Genomic DNA, 17,144 nt, shown 5'->3' on the forward strand with positions numbered 1-17,144 from the left:
CAGATGGAGGATCCTATCAAGGCTGACCTCTACCCCAAGATCTAGTGCTAGTCTCAGACCTTATAGAGTCAAGAGTACAGACCTGGACAGTCTGATACAATAACCACTCGCCACTTGAGGCTACTGACACCTAAAATGCAGCTTGTCTGAATTGAGTTGTGCCATGAGTGTAAAATACACACTAGATTTTGAGGACTTAGAATAAAAAAGAATGTAAATAATAATTTTTGATATTGATTATAAATTTAAACAGTATTTTGGATATTGGTTAAATTAAACATTATTAAAATTTATTTCACTTGTTTCTTTTCACTTTTTTAAATGTGGCTACTAGAAAATCTTTTTTTTTTTTTTTTATGATAGTCACACACAGAGAGAGAGAGAGAGAGAGAGGCAGAGACACAGGCAGAGGGAGAAGCAGGCTCCATGCACTGGGAGCCCGACGTGGGACTCGATCCCGGGTCTCCAGGATCGTGCCCTGGGCCAAAGGCAGGTGCCAAACCGCTGCGCCGCCCAGGGATCCCCGGCTACTAGGAAATCTTAAGTCATATGTACAGCTTGCATTATGTTTCTATTGAACAGTGTTGGTCTGGACTAGGGGTCAGCAAAATTTTTCTGTAAAGGGCCAAACAGTAAATATTTCAGGTTTTGCAGATCATCTAGTCTATTACAACTACTGCCCTCTGATGCTGTAGCACAAAAGTAGTCATATATAATGTATAACACATAAATGAATGAGTGTGGTTGTGTTCTGATAAAACTTTATTTACAAAAGTCGATGGCAAGCAGCTTTGGTCCACACACTATCATTTGCAGACCCGTGATTTAGATCAAGGTGGAGCTTGTGTTTAAAAGGTCTCTTCAGAGAATGTGTCTCTGGCCTCAGGAAGCTCAGGTGTACAGTGGACAGCTATGGTCCAGATCCCAAATGAAACCAAATCCCCTTATGTCAGAGTGATAGCAATGTCAATTTGTATTTCTGTGGGGATGGTGATGACACTCGGTGGCCAGCTCAGTTATAAGCTTCAGAAAATGGAGTCATAGGTGTTAACTGCTGCACAAATATCAAGAAATCTGACTGAAAGGATGTCTGTCAAATTGGTTTTGTATGGTGTAAACCCTGATGTGAGGTCAGTGCCACATGCTGGAGCCCTGTGACTCACCACTTGGACTGGGCAGGCCTTGAATCACCTTTGCTCTCTTGCATCTCCCTCTTAAGATCCCAGGGTGAACCTTGAAAATGGTGAGGTGGTCAGAAGAGACCCTAAATCTAAACTCAGATGAAGGAGGAGTTGGTGCAAGATATACAACTGCATCCCCTCTTCTTCTCTTTCCTCTTTTTACTTGCAAAGCCATTATCCATACCACAATCAGAATTATCTTTCCAGGATGTAAACCTGATCATATAACTTCTATCTTTAAATGCCCTGCTGGGATAAAGTCCAGACTCGTCAGAAAACACTGGATCTTTCATCAACCAACCCTGACTTCCCTCTAGTCTAACCTCTACTTGTCCCCACTTCTCACTCCAGCCTCCAGCTATGCAATTATGGGAACATTCTTATTTCTAGTCTGCCCTCTCACCTCCTCTGCCTTCTGCTGAGGTTCCCTCCCTCTGCTTTGTCTCACTTAAAAACTCCTACCCAATCTTCTAGGCCAAATTTAGGCAACTTCTCTTAAGAACACCCTGACTTCCCCAGGCTGAGCTGACCTTTGCCTCCCCTATGTGCCCCACTGTCCCTTCCATTCCATATGCTCTTGGACAACAGGCAGTTACTGGGGACATGTTTGTCTTCCACTAAACTGCTAGCACCTAATAAATAAATAAATAAATAAATAAACAAACAAACAAACAAACAAACAAACAAACAAACTGCTAGCACCTTCACCATAGAGATAGTGACCTTCATTATTGTACTCCTAGAATACAAATAAAGCACAAACTGGGTTCCCAGTGAATACTTAAATAATTGAATTTTGCTATTTGTTACTGTGATTGTTTCATTTTCTAAACTGGGTGGTGAAAGTGGACAAAGGAGAAAAAATCAAAACAGCAGCACTAAGAGGGTAGCACAGTAGCAATATATTGCAGAAAAGCACTTGACAAGACTTAGACAGACAGGGTGGCTGCTATAAGAACAAACGTTTAATTGTAGATGTAGTTTTGATAATCACTTTGTCTTAAATATAACAAATTCAATTATTTAGACATAGAGTATCAGTGTTTTAGAAATAAATTTTATTTTCTCAAATAGTTTTAGAATTACAGAAAAAATTATAAACTAGTACAGAGAATTCCCATATAGACTACCCAGTTTCCCCTATCTTAACAGTTTACATTAGTATGGTACATTTCTCACAAATAATAAAACAATATTGATATGTTATTTTATTATAAAAATAAATTATTATTATTATTATTATTATTATTAAATAAAGTCCATATTTTAGCTAGATTTCCTTAGTCTTATCTAATATACTTTTTCTGCCAGGGGCCACTCCAAGATCCCATATTATATGTAGTTGCCATAACTTCTTAGGCTCTTCTTGGCTGTGGCAGTTTCTTAGCTTTTCCTGGTTTTTGATGATCTTGACTATTTTGAGAAGTATTGGTCATATATTTTGTAGCATGCCCCTCAGCTGGAATTTATCTGACGTTTTTCTCATGATTGGACTGGAGCTATGAGTTGGGGGGTATAAGACCATGGAAGTAAAGTGCCATGTTCATCCCATCATATCAAGGGTACATCATATCTGCATGACAACACTGTTGATGTTGTTGACCTTGGTCATCTGGCTGAGGTCGTGTGTGTAAAGTCACTTCACTATAACATCACTTTTTGTCTCTCCCTCCCTGTACTGACAAAGTGAGCCACTATGTACAGTGCCATATTTAAGGGTTGGGGAATTTGCTCTATCTCCTTGAGGGCAAAGTATCTACATAAATAATTTAGAATTCTTCTACATGGGAGGTTAGTTTCTTCTGCCCCATTTATTTATTCCATCATTTATTTGTATCATATATATTTATTCAAATTGTTCTATTATTGGCCATGGGGAGTTCTTTTCAATTGCCACCTATGTCCCATCACTGTGGTTTGTTGTTTTGTTTTTAATAGTTCCTTCTTCTACTACAAGATGCTCTAGGATCATCTTGCATATTCCCTGTCCCAGCCCTAGAATCAGCCATTTCTCCAAGGAGCTCAGGTCTCTTTTATTGAAGAATGGTATTAGACACCAAGATCTTAGGGGTAGGTGTGCTTGTTGACACTGGAAGTCTCATTGCTTCTAGACTATTTCAACTGTCAAAATAAAAAGGTACATTTGTCTGTACCATATCTACATTAACATGTATCTAGGACTATTTCTATATGTGTAGAGTACTAGTTTTGACAACAAAGTCATTACTTCTCAGTGGATAGAACTTTCTCTGATACAACAGGATATTTAAATCTTATAACCTAAAATTTTACTTCAAACCCATCAAAAGATGGGCTCTGGGGATAGTTTGATTCATTTGACATATAGAATTTAAAAAAATTATTTCTCTTATAATCCTCTCCTTTCCCTATATTTCTGCCTGTTTTCCAAGATGGTTTATGAAGTTTTATTCATTTCCTGGTAGGTGGTATGGCTAGGAATTTTGCTGAAGTTGGCCAGAACAGCAGCTGTGGCCACAAATCTCCCTGGTTGACTGAATACACTAATTTGAGCAGCTAATGGACTTGGAGCTGGGTGAGACCATTCTGCCTTAGGAATCTGACCTGGAGCTACCAATACCAGGTCTGCAGTGTAGAACCTACACCAGATGGGCCTTCTCTTTCTTCCTTCTGCAAGGAAGCAGAGAGTCCTTGTGTTGCGAGAAGGTGTCTGCCTATCCATCCCCCACCCCTTACCATGTTCATACCTTACCACCAAAAGACTTCAGAGAAAGAACATCATTAAGGTACAACTCCGCACTGAGCTGCCCCCACTGTACTTGACCCACTCTGCCACCTGCCTGCCACTTGCTCAACAAATATGGATTGGACACCAGGCAAAGGTTAGGCACAGGGATACAGAGATGGATAAAGCTCCTGCATTTCAGGAGCTCCCAGTATAATAAGCAAGACAGACATTTAAGTAAATAAGTAGAATGCAGTATGGTATATAACATATTACAGCAAAGGCTCTTAGCCTGAATCCATGGATGGACTTCAGGGTATCCCATAAAAATTAACTATAAAAGTTATATATGCTGGATATTCCCCATTAGTTGCCCTACTACATCTTCTTTTCCCTGCTCTGTGTCCCAGGAAGCTGACCTCCCAGGAGCTGAGTAGGCTCACATGCCTATGGGTTTTTAATTGGTTTGGCCAATGGGTAGCACCACCAGGAAATTCAAGACAGGGAGCAAGGACAGTAGGGATATATATTTCCCCATTGGTGGTCTCATCCCTCTGCCCAAGGCCATAGTTCTTAAAGCATCTTTCACAGTCACAGCTACAGTGCTTCCTGGTATCTCTTTTGTCTTTGAGGCCTTTGAGGCTTCCTGGGATCTCCTTTGCTTTGAGGCTGGTAACTACTTTCTGCTTCTTGTTAGCCCCAGGGACCTTCACCACCCCTACTGGGTTCCCCAAATCCTGCCCATATCTTTGTAAAAAGTGCCGGCATCAAACTCCTTCAATCACTTTGAGTATGCTCCCTATACTGGGGATCACTTGAGCCAAGACCTGGAGAATGAGTAGAGATAATGGGGGAGACTTTCTAGACCAAAAGTAATGGCATGTGCAGAGGACACAGGGCTAGAGGTAAGCTGGCACAAGTGCACCCTGAAAGAATGTGAATTAGATTCCGTGACTCAAAAGAATAAGGCCCTATAGGAAAGATACATACAAGGTGATGTGAATCTCAGAGGAAGGTGTACTATACATAATTCTTCTGATTTCATAACAGAATGCTCCTCTCAAAATGCAAATCCAGGGATCTCTGGGTGGCGCAGCGGTTTGGCGCCTGCCTTTGGCCCAGGGCGTGATCCTGGAGACCCAGGATCGAGTCCCACGTCGGGCTCCCGGGGCATGGAGTGGAGCCTGCTTCTCCCTCTGCCTGTGTCTCTGCTTCTCTCTCTCTCTCTCTCTCTATGTATGACTATCATAAGTAAAAAAAAAAAAAATGCAAATCCAATCAAGTTATTCCCCTGCTTAAATCCTTCAGTGGCTTCCCACTGCTCTTAGAATAAAGACCAGACTCCCTAATATGGCCCACAGAGCCTTGCTTCATCTGCCTCTCTCTTATATCACCCCAAACACCCTCCCTTTGCTCTCTGTATTCCAGCCATCCTGACCTTTGGGTTCTGCACTTGTGCCAGCTTCCCTCCAGCCCTGTGTCCTCTGCACATGCTATTACCTCTGGTCTGGAAAGGCTCCCCCATTATCTCTACTCATTATCCAAGCCTTAGCTCAAGTGATTCCCAGTCTAGGCCAAGTTCTTCTGTCACATACCCAGCAGGATCCTAATTCTCTCTTCCAGACCACTTATCTCAGCTTATAACATATTCTTATGTTTTGTGTTTGACATTTATTAATGTTAGCCTCTTCCACTAAGTTTCATCAGGTATGGAACCAGGTCTTATTTCTTCTCATTGCTGTGTCCTCAGCACAATGCATGATACACCAGAGATGCTCATGAGTATTTGGAGAGAAATGAATGACTGAAGGTGGTATTCGGGTGAGATCACAAAGGGTCAGTTTGCCAGGAAGCACAAACCAAGAGTCTAAGATGCCACCTGAGAATTCTGGAACTGGTGAGCCTGCTCAGTACAGATTTTCTTACGTAACAGGCAAAAGGTCCCCCAACGCTTTCTAACTGCAAGATGAAAATAACCCAGGAATATTACCTTTACATCAATGGTGAGTATCAACTCAAACTGGCTGTAAAATTCCATGTGGCTGGGCAACTGGTACTCCTTCGCCGTACTCAGGAATGCCTCGATGTCATTCAAGGCAACGTCAACCCCCTCTCGTGACTGGCACTTGTCTACAGCTTGGGAAGCCAAAAGGTAGATTCCTGTTTCACACCACTGGCTGACCTTTCAAAAGAAACACAGTGCTCTATGTAATCAGCCTGACCACAACTCAGCCACCACAACCATCAAGGAGGTCTGAGCTCATATGTGGTCTAGAAGGATCCTGAGGCAATGGAAAATTGTTCTGGGACAGAATAAAGTTCATAGGTCTAACCACTATCAACACAACTATAAGGTGGACAAACCCAAACTAATTTTACATCTGTTCATTTCTCAGGAAGTCAACTAGTCAGTAAAAAGAATTGTATAAATGTTCTTCTCTTTTACACTGACAGTAATTGCTACATCTCCAAAGGAGGAAAAGTTACGTATTCTTAGGTTTGGTCTAACCATTGAGAAATGTAACTAATGACTTTTGGAGTTTGCCTTCTAGGCCACTCATCTTGTGTCCTAATTGATTATAAGAGCATATGTTGACAAATAAGGCATTAGACCTGGCCTGTACATGTCTTCCTAGGGGAGGGAATGTTTTTAACAAAAACACTACTTTCCTCTGTCCACATTTGCATTTACTGGCATTTGTCCTTCCTAGGGAAGCATCCAAGAATGCAAAGCTTTGTAACTCAGGACAGCAATACTCAAATTTTCCAGAATGCTGGGATGAAGTCAAATAGGTGATGAATTCTAACATTTCAATTTTTAAAAGATTAAACAGAAAGATAGGGGCCCTTGTGCTGCCTGAATATTTATGTGGAAAGAAGCTGCTAGTGCAAGTATATCTGTATTTCCATTTACTGTGTGACCTGAAGAGCTATGTAAAATAACTATCCAGGGGGAAAAGAGCAAAACAAAGCACTCCAAAGTAGTTATCTCTAAGTGGGAAAATTATAGCCAACTTACATTTGTTTTTATTTTTTCCTTAAATTCCTTATACTAAATGTGTACTACTTTGACAATAACAAAACATAATAAAGATATTTAAACATTAATGATTACCACCATGTGGGGATGAGGAGGGGAATGGATGTGTAGGTGTCCATAAGTAACTCTTTTCCTTCTCCTCCTTCCTACATTTTTGGATTTTCAAAATAATGCAAATCATGCTTTGACATACACTATGAAAACTTTCTCTTGAAACATCATGTCTAGATTCATAGAAAACATTAAGTTGGGGTCTTCCAGAGAGTCAGAGCAGGGACACATACACACATACACACACACACACACATACATAAACTCCACACACTAACATTAGACTAACTCTGGAGTAGAAATGGAGTGAGGAAAACAGCAGCTGACCCTGCAGAGTTCACACACAGAGCAGTCTGTGGACCAGGCCCTCCTGAGCCACTTGCTTCTGGAACAGTTGTATTTCATTGACATTACAATCCTTTTGGCATTGGGATGATGTAAACAGCCTGGGTGTGTGCCCCGAGCCATCAGAGAGAAACAGCTACAGGATTGGAGCATGCTGACTCATGGCCATGAGCCACATGCTGCCTGCAAATAGCTGACAGGGAAGGCTCCAGAAGTTATACCCCTGCTGACCAGGCACCTGTCTCAGAGATCACCACTGAAGGGCACCAGAAGCTGTCCCCCTTCCCTGTGAGCCATCTGCACAGTTTTGCTGTCTAGTCTAGGGAGCCTGGGGTTTGGAATTTGGCAGTCCTGACTTCATCTTCAATTCCCTATTTTTACCACAGGTGTAGTCATGAGGAATCACTTATCCCACAGTTTTTCAGCGTCATCCCTGTACCACCTGTACCAGAATCACCTGGAAACTTGGTGAAAATACTGATTCCTGGGCATTATCCTAGACTTACTGAATCTAAGTCTCTAGAATGGTACCTTAGAGAGTCTACAATTATAGCAAACTGGTTCTCATGTATCAAATGCTGAATATCAGTTTCTGTCTCCATAAAATAATGTCATTAATACCTTTCTCCTAAGTTGTCTTGAGGATTAAATAGATGATATAATTATGTTTCTGGTAGGAACATAGTAAGTGCTCAATAAATGGTAGAAATGTATAATGGTCATTATTACTTAAGTGTCTCCAAAAGGATTCATAATCTGATGACTACATATATGGAGAAGCATTTTGCAAATATAGTGCTTTGTTCTCTGCCTAAAGGGGAATCAAGAAATGTCCCACAGGGCCAGGTCAAAACATACTCTAAGTCTAGGGCTACATAAAGGAAAATGAACATTTGTTCATTCTAATGGGATATGGTGGGATGGTGGGGGTACTTTTGACCTCCAATACTTCTATGACCTAGAATCTGCACAGTGTTTTTAATGCCTCTCAAGCACTATTTCACATGAAGTATGTTATCCTCTCAGCAATTTTGTGGGGGCAGGGATGATGAATATGATTAAGACCATTTTATAGAAAATTTAGCAAACATCATGGTCATGGCTTCACTGTTCTCACCTTGTCCAGCTGTCTATGCAGCTCCAAGGACTTTTGTAAAATGTCATGTTTTTTCTTATTTTCATTGATGAAGTCATCACAGAGGTGCCTGAGCTCTACACATCTCGGTCTGATGGAATCCATTGCATAGTGGTGGCTTTGGATGAGCTGGTCCCCAATTATTGCAAGCAGCTGGGCCTTTTCCAAGGGCTCCTGTGAAGTGAACATCCATAACCAAGCATCAGAAGCCAGGTAATGGTAAGGCTGACATTTGTCTACTGCATGCTCAAAACCTGGAGGGAGCCTAGGGAGATGTCGGATGTCAGGCTGAGAGTCATAACCATGGACCTGGGAAAACTCTGTGGCAGGCCAGGGTCTCCAGGAAGTCTAGCTTAGTCTAGGGTCACCTGGACTCTGAAGAAGAGCAAGTCACTCATTCAAGTGTCTAGTGAGTTTTGGGCTAGGCACTGAGGATATAGTGTTAACAAGCTATGATTTTCAGCCTAATGGAGAGCTCAGATAATCAAACAAATAATACCAGTAATTCAACTATGACAACTGTGATAAGTTTTTGCCAGAAGAGCATGAAGTGTTATACTGACCAGAACTGGAGACTCTGAATTCTGCTGTCAACTAAATGGAAAAGTAAAAAGGATCAGACATGTGGCGCTGAGGAGAGAGTGGAGTCAGCTGAATTTGAGAAATCAGTAAGATCTGGTTTGAACAACTCTATGGGGGATCATGAGACTTAAGAAATGTTTATCTAAACCCCTTCCTGCAATTCACAGGATCCCAGTCTGCTCTGATTTCATCTGTCCAGCAACCATATTTCCTACCTCTTTCTGCATGGCTTGCTTTATTCTAAGCACATGTGCCATGCTTACGCCCCCCCCCCTTTTTTTTTTAAAGACTTTATTTATTTATTCATGAGAGACACAGAGAGAGGCAGAGACACAGGCAGAGGGAGGAGAAGCAGGCTTCCATGCAGGAGCCCAATACAGGACTTGATCCTGGAATTCCAGAGGCAAAGGCAGACACTCAAGTGGACGTCTCATTGTTTTTTTGTTTGTTTGTTTAAGAGAGGGAGAAAGAGAATCCATGCCCATCATGGAGCCCAACAAGGGGCTCACTCACCACCCTGAGATCATGACCTGAGCTAAAATCAAGAGTCGGAATGCTTAACCAACTGAGCCACCCAAGCACCCCCATGTTTAACTGTTTTTAATTCACTCATCACATGCTACTGAGGACCTCCCATGTGCCAAATACTGTCCTAAGTCCTTAGGATTTTGGTGGTAAACAAAGTAGCAGAAATCCCTGCCCTCATAAAGCTTACATGTTAATAGGAGACCCAGGCAATAAACAATTAGATGTGTAGATTACATCATGTCTTAGTGATGAGTACTATGGAGAAAGATCAAACAGGGAAAGGAAGGTAGAGAGTGTTGGTGGAGGAGTTTCTATTTTAATGGGATGGGTATAGGAAGGCTCACTCAGAAAGTGCCATCCAAGAAGTGCAGAAACATTTAATATAACTGGGGCACCTGGGTGGCTCAGTGGTTGAGGGTCTGCCTTTGGCTCGGGTCCTGATCCCAGGGTCCTGGGATAGAGTCCCGCATCAGGCTTCTTGCAGAGAGCTTGCTTCTCCCTCTGCCTATATCTCTGTGTCTCTAATGAATAAACAAATAAAATCTTGAAAAAAAAAACAAGAAAAAGAAAAGCTCAAACTTCTGAGCAATGCACAGAGGGCGTTTCATCACCTGGCTCATACCTGAGCCTCTTCCTTCTCCTCTTTCCTCACCCCAATCCTCTGCTATAACCCAACTAATGACCTGTTCATAGCTTTCCAAAGATTCAGGCAGCTTTCCTTCTCTACTTGCTCCCTCTGCCTAGAAAGCCCCATCTTTCCCTCGCCACCCCCACCCCCACATCTCTATCCACCTCCTCCTGATGCACCTACACTCCCCTGGAGCTAACTCTACATCACCCTTCAGAGTGCATCCTTTCCAGGAAGCTTTCTCTAACTCCACCATTTTACCTTGATGCTCCTTTTCTGTGCTCCCTTAATGCTCTGTGCCCTTTCGTGATCAGAGCATGTACTTTGCTGTATTGTGATCGCTGATCTATCACCTGCACTATGCATGCAGCAGACCCTTGTGAGCATGCACCAGCTCTTACTCAACTTAAAATGTCCATGGTACAAGCTAGGTACTTAGGAATAAATGATTGTTGTGCAAAACAAAACTGAGTAATGATATTGGAATAAAGTGACACAAATCAAGCAGTAGCTATTTTAAAAGAACTCAGGGATAAATGCCCAGTGCATTCAGGCTGCCCAGCAAAGGCCAGGTACACGGGTTGCTATCCCTGAGAAAAGGTTAGAATGCTAATTCCTTAGGCAGTGATGTTTTACTGTTTTCCTCACTGCTGTGTCCTCATAACTTAGAATAAGACTTGGCATAGTAGGACATCAACAAATATCTGCAAAATGAAACAACAATGAATGTGATTGTTGTGTTACTTACTAGACCTGCTTGGTCACTGCAGGTTGAGCCTAAGAAACATTCTGTAGCACGGAATTTGTCCCACTACCTCTGTGACATTAATGACAACAGTTAATATTCCCTGAGAGCTTTCTGTATGCCAGGCACCATTCCAAATGCTTAAACTGTTTCCTTTACTCCTTGCAACAAACCATTTGACATAGGCCCTGTTCAACAAAAGAGAAGTAGAGGCAAAAATGACCCAGGTAGGAAAGGGAAGAGCCAAGCTTCAAACTCATGTACTCTGGCTTCTGAATCTGGTTCTGATCAACACACAGAGAAAAACAGCTGAATCTGTTCTGCCTAAGCTAAGAGGCCTCATTTGGTTGATCAAACCTGTCTGACTTTAGTCAAATATAGAAGCATGAAAACTTGGCAAGGAAACCTGTTGACTTCTTCTTTTTTTTTTTTTTTTTTTTTAAGTCCGGCTGCCAAATTTATTAAGAATAGCACAACATTTCTGGGCCCAGGGAACTTCACCACAGAGTATTTCCCAAGTGCCCTTCACTTGGCATGCAGCATTTCAGCCTTCAGAACTGTTCTTAAAACACTGAGATGTTGGAGAAGAGATGAGCAGTAACTCAGAAGCCACACTGGATGGCTGGAAGATCACTCAACTGATCACTCATTCAGGGTACTAATAATAGCTTCCAGGTTCTGACTATTACCCTCTAGTCCTTATGAAATCTCTACCTCATTTCATCTTCACAGGAAGTAGGGAACAATTAATATCAGTTTTACAGATGAAGGGATGTGTTCAGAAAGGCTAAGAAACTGGATTAAGGGCACATAGCTGGTAGTTGTTAAAGTGGAGATTTGAACCCAGTTCTGTCTGGCTCTAAAGCCTGTGTCTTGTCACCTTTCAGCCCCCTTGGCCTCCTTGCATGTGCTATAAATGATGGCTGCACAGCCATGACTATCAAATCCTTCAGGCACCTGCAAAGAACTTTACTGTAAAACCTTCAAATTGCAGCTTCTTAGTCTTCAGCTTTTGCTGAAGAAAATCAGGTGACAAAACCACCAAAGTCAAAGAGAAATAATGAGAAAGAAATGGCTGAAATCTGGTGCTCGGATCACAAGCCGGCCTGGCATCTTTCAGATGCTGAAAATTCCAGAAGGCTGGATAGTCAAGTTGCAACACGTAATTCAGAAATCCTTATTTATTGTAATAACAGCTTATTTTTCCCCAGAATCTACTGCTATGACAGATGAAAGATGCAAGTGTCTACTGTGAAAGAAAACGAGGAAGAGTGATGCTCTGTGTCAAGGAACCCAGAATGAACCTACAGATAATGGCATAGGAATGGAATGCACATGTGGGGAAGTGAGGCCAGATGAAACAAGAAAGGCAGAAAGTTAATGGTTGTGGAAACTGAGCATGCACATGGAAGTTCATTGTACTAGTTGATCTACTTTTTGTGTGTGTCTAAAACTTTCCATTAAAAAAAAAAAGGCATGCCCCTCCTACTAGATTACATCCCTGGGAGGTTAATGATCTGGGTTCCAAGCCTTCTTGGACATATGCTGTAACTGCTGGCTCCTGGGCTTGTGGGGAGAGGTCAAGAGTAAAATCAGGTTGGTTCCTCTGCCTGTTCCTTATCTGCTCTCTACTGACCCATCACCAAGGGCGCTAGCTAGCATGTCTTACAGCCAAATCCCAACAGCAAAGTCTGCTTTGAAAGAATAAGAGTGGGGGCTGAAACCATCACTATTTCTCAGAATTAGAAATGAGAAGATTGTTAAAACAAAAGATTGTTAAACTAGGGCTGCCTGGATGGTTCAATCAGTTGAGCATTCCATTCCTGATTTCAGCTCAGGTCATGATCTTGAGGTTGTGGAGCCTGCTTGGGATTTTCTAAATAAATATATAAAAATAAAAATATAAATAAAAATAAAAATAAAAATATAAATAAATAAATAAATAAATAAATAAATAAATAAATAAATTGCTAGACCATCAAACCAGAACAAGATAAAAAAAAACAGGCTCAATTAGCATGCAGAAATTTGGTTAGTGAGGTGACTCAGAGGTTACCCATGAGGATGATATCACTATACAGAATAAGGAAGTTGGCAACAACCCAGATATCAATGAGTGGCTATGCTGGGAGGAAAGGTGACCCCTGAATGCTGACTGAAGGACAAACCCAAGCAGGTTTTGGTGGACTCTAAACAGATATCCTTTAACACTTTACAGGACAAATGGAAAGATTGGCCAAGTCTTTAAAATCATCTGAAGAAATACTGCCTTTTAGAAATCTGAGAGAAAACATATTAAAAGGGTCCTGCTTATGATAGGATAGTTTGTTTGGTTCATCTAAAGGCAGGGAAATATATCTACTGCATCCTTTAGAAAACAAATAAAAAACAGGGTGGATAAATAAAGGGACAGGATGGGTAAAACTAATATGCCTGGGCTCTGCAGGTCATCTGCTGTGAGTCAGTCTGCCTGGTTCAGGTACTTTGCCTATGAAAGATCAACCATGGGTTCACAGAGCATTCCTGTATCCCTTGACCATAGGTTTCCCCCCTAGCTCTGGTCAGCAATCTTTAAAGTATGTACCAAAGATCTCAAGTCCAAGGAGGTGGGCAGAAGAGAGAAAGTGGATGCAGATCCAGCCACACTATTTAATTTTTTTTTTTAAGATTCATTCATTTATTTGAAAGAGAGAGAGAGAGAGAGAGTGCGCACACACATGTGCTAGTGGGGGGGAGGGGCAGAGGAAGAGAGAGAATCTCAAGCAGATTCTGTGCTGAATGCAAAGCCTGACATGGGGCTCATTCCCACAAACCTGAGATCATGACCTGAGCCAAAACTAAGAGTTAGACAATCAACTGAACCACCTAGGTGCCCCTCAGCCACACTATTTAAAAGCCAACCCAGACTTCCTTCCAACAGGGTTTACTGAAAATAAAATCCAGTCCTCACTACCACCCCTCCCACCTTGTTCCTTCCTGGCTCATTATGTTTCAGACACATTCCTTGAACTCACCAACCTCATTCTTGCCTCAAGAGTTTCACACTTTTAGCTTCTCTGCCTTGTATGCTATTCCCCAAATCTTTTCATGGCTATCTAGAGCTCAGATCAAAGGTCACCTTCTCGGAGCTGAAGTAGCACCCTCAGTCAGTCTCTCTTATACCCTGTTATTTTCTTCATACCTCTTGTTGCTATCTGCTATTATTAGTTATTTTATTACTTTTTACTCATCTCTTTGTCCAGTAGAATGTAAACTGTATGAGAGCAGAGTTTTAACTGTCTGGCTTGCCACCATATCCACAGAATGTAGCACAAGGAATACCTGGTAATGAATGAACACCTTCCTGGAAGGTCAGTAGCTACTTTCATTCATATGTATGCCACGACCATACTTTTCAAACCCAAAAAATAAGGACTGGGCTTGATGAGGCTTTTTTCCTAATACATGAATGTACATAAGTGAAAATACATAGTATCTATATTTAATAAGGATTTCTCTTGGGGAAAAAAAACCTAAAATTACATAAAATTGGTACTGTCTTAGAGAATCTGAGACACATAGTCATCAGAAACATGTAAATCAGTTTTTTTCATTGTTTGATAAATGTTTCTGATTACTCATGCCTACAGCACTAAAAAGTTTAGTTGTCAAATTATCACTGGTAACAGAAGGAGGGTCATAGGGAAGGATGGGATTCCTGAGTGAGAGTCTGGGCGCATCTCTAGTTCAGAATCTACAACTGATACATCTTAGGATCACAGTGAACCTGGCTTACATTTGTTATTTCTCTTTTGGGTGGGTGTGGGAGAGATATATCTCTAACTGTAATATACATGTCGATCACCTAGGGATCTCATTAAAACGCAGATTCTAATTCTGAGAGGGGGTCTGAGATTCCATATTTTTAACAAGCTCTTAACTCAAGTGACATCTATACACTGGTCAAAGGATCACACTTTGAGAAGCAAATCTCTAATACTACAAAATTACCACATGGGAAATATGCATATAGATAAGCTCAGAAAGGAAGTGCTAATCCTTAAGGACTTGGTCCCCAAGAGACAAAAATACAGAGAATCTAATTTGAGAATAGCAAAAAGGAATTTCTCTAGAAAGAGAGGACTCAGCTTTCTTAAATTGTAATAACCCAAATTTGTAAGGACTTAAAATAGAATGACTGGCGTGCAGATCTGATAAACTGTCTCATTCTGTTATAAAAGTTGTGAAACACATATTCTTTTGCAGGTTTGTTTCTGAAAACTCTTGGGGCATGAGAAAGGAGAAAGCTTCACCAACTGTGTGGTGCAGCAGAACTAATGTTGACCCATTTACCCCTTTTAACCATTCTGCTTGTCATAAAATTAGCCCGTATTTTTTCTGGTTTCCCCTTTTCACATTTCCTCTCCTTACCACCAACTCCCACCCCCATATCCTGCTGGTAGATGATGTGTCCACTGTGACCTTTTCTCCTGCTGCTTTTGTACCAGACGGCAAGTCTACTGGAAACTTCACCCCAGCTGGGGTGACAGCGAAGACTGAAAAGGCAGGATTTGGGCATGGTTGTGTCCGTCAGCCGCCTTCCAACAAGGAGTGGCATGATCTGTCACTATACACAGCAACTTCCTTCCCAGTCTATAAAAACCAAGAAACAAACCTGGCCTTTTTCTTCCAGTTTTCTGTGTTCCTTAAGTATTTGCTCCACACGAATCACACTGTCTCCAATGTCTGTAAACTCCACTTGCTCTGCCAACAAATTGTCCAGGGCAAGCTTAACCTATAAGACACATTAAAACATCCAGAAATAAGCCACGAGCACCTCTCTGGAGATAGGTTTGTATCCTCTAAGAAAACTTGAAAATCCAAAAAGGATTCAGGACTTTTATGTATCTATATATACACTTTTCTTTACAGCTCATAAGCTTTTATAGTAAGCTCAGGGCAGGGGTAGAGAGGGGAGTATGGTGCTGAGACACACAGAGATGAAACGGTAAAGCTACATTCACAGATTATCAATCAAAAAGGAAGAGAAACCAGGCAAGAAATATCATGTGTGCCAACAGGAAATGGGATTCTAGAACACTGCTACCCCACTGAAAAAGGAAAAAGAGGATGATCAATGAGGAAACAAGGGTATAAGGAGGGAGCCGGATTAGGGAGAAGAGGGACACTCAATATCTAGAATTCAAGGGGGAAGAGAGAACCAGAAGTCACTGAACCATGAAAGGAAGCTCTATTCAATAAGAAATAACACCTCACAAAAATTGTGCTCAAAGTGTTGTAGTTGTAGGCATTGGTTAAGCTTTGAGTGATGCTCAGACCAAAACTGATTAAAGGCTTTTTCTGTCTCATCCAACTGAAGTAATAACCTGTCAAGAAAGAAAGAAAATTACATTGTGGTTAGTGTTTATTTCCATAGGAGTGCATGTAGGCTTACGTAGACAACCCCTATGTTTCCAGTCAGTGTTATGAACTGTGTGAATCTCCTTTTTACACAAGTCTCTGTCACCAATGACTTTCTCACAGTTCAGCTCCTACATTTTCCATCTTTTAATCAGGACACCCTCTGTACTAGGCAGAAACTTCACTTTGGATATAGCTGCCATGCTCTGAAATGTGCCACCAGGCAACCTTACCTTTGTGCCTTTCGTTTTCTACCTGAGATGACAGGTGTGTAAAGCATAGCACTCAACCAAACTGTTATTTGGAAATAAAGATAAATACATACTTTTATGTATCTTTTGAAATCCTGGGGTTAGAGTATGGCACAAAAGGAAGGAAAAGCATTTTCATAAAAACATCTCTGTAGACAGATACCATCTTTTTGCTTTTGTTGTCTCAAATACTATTCTTTTTTTTATTCTATTTTTAACTTTTTTATTAACTTATTTTTATTTAAATTCAATTAATTAACATATAGTGTATTATTAGTTTCAGAGGTAAAGTTCAGTGATGCATCAGTCTTTTTTTATTTTAAGATTTTATTTATTTATTCACGTGCGCGAGAGACAGGGGCAGAGACACAGGCAGAGGGAGAAGCAGGCTCCATGCAGGGAGCCCGACGTGGGACTCAATCCCAGGTCTCCAGGATCACACCCTGGGCTGAAGGCGGCGCTAAACCACTGAGCCACCCAGGCTGCCCATGCATCAGTCTTATATAATACCCAGTGCTCATTACATCATGTGCCCTCCTTAATGTCCATCACCC

General features: G+C 41.3%; 1 protein-coding gene across 1 annotated transcript in view; it reads right to left on the reverse strand.

Annotated features, from left to right (window-relative positions):
* The window catches only part of MCF2L2 (MCF.2 cell line derived transforming sequence-like 2), a 237,482-nt gene that overhangs the window by 109,413 nt on the left and 110,925 nt on the right, over positions 1-17,144 (reverse strand). Inside the window, exons 9-12 of the mRNA XM_055307990.1 lie at positions 16,191-16,305; positions 15,594-15,713; positions 8,439-8,630; positions 5,876-6,067 (exon numbers count right to left, since the gene is read on the reverse strand). Of these exons, the coding sequence (XP_055163965.1) occupies positions 5,876-6,067; positions 8,439-8,630; positions 15,594-15,713; positions 16,191-16,305 (619 nt within the window). The remainder of the gene's footprint in view (positions 1-5,875; positions 6,068-8,438; positions 8,631-15,593; positions 15,714-16,190; positions 16,306-17,144) is intronic.

Source organism: Nyctereutes procyonoides, unplaced genomic scaffold (genome assembly GCF_905146905.1).
Source record: "Nyctereutes procyonoides isolate TBG_1078 unplaced genomic scaffold, NYPRO_anot_genome, whole genome shotgun sequence".
In the NCBI taxonomy this organism is placed as follows: domain Eukaryota; kingdom Metazoa; phylum Chordata; class Mammalia; order Carnivora; family Canidae; genus Nyctereutes; species Nyctereutes procyonoides.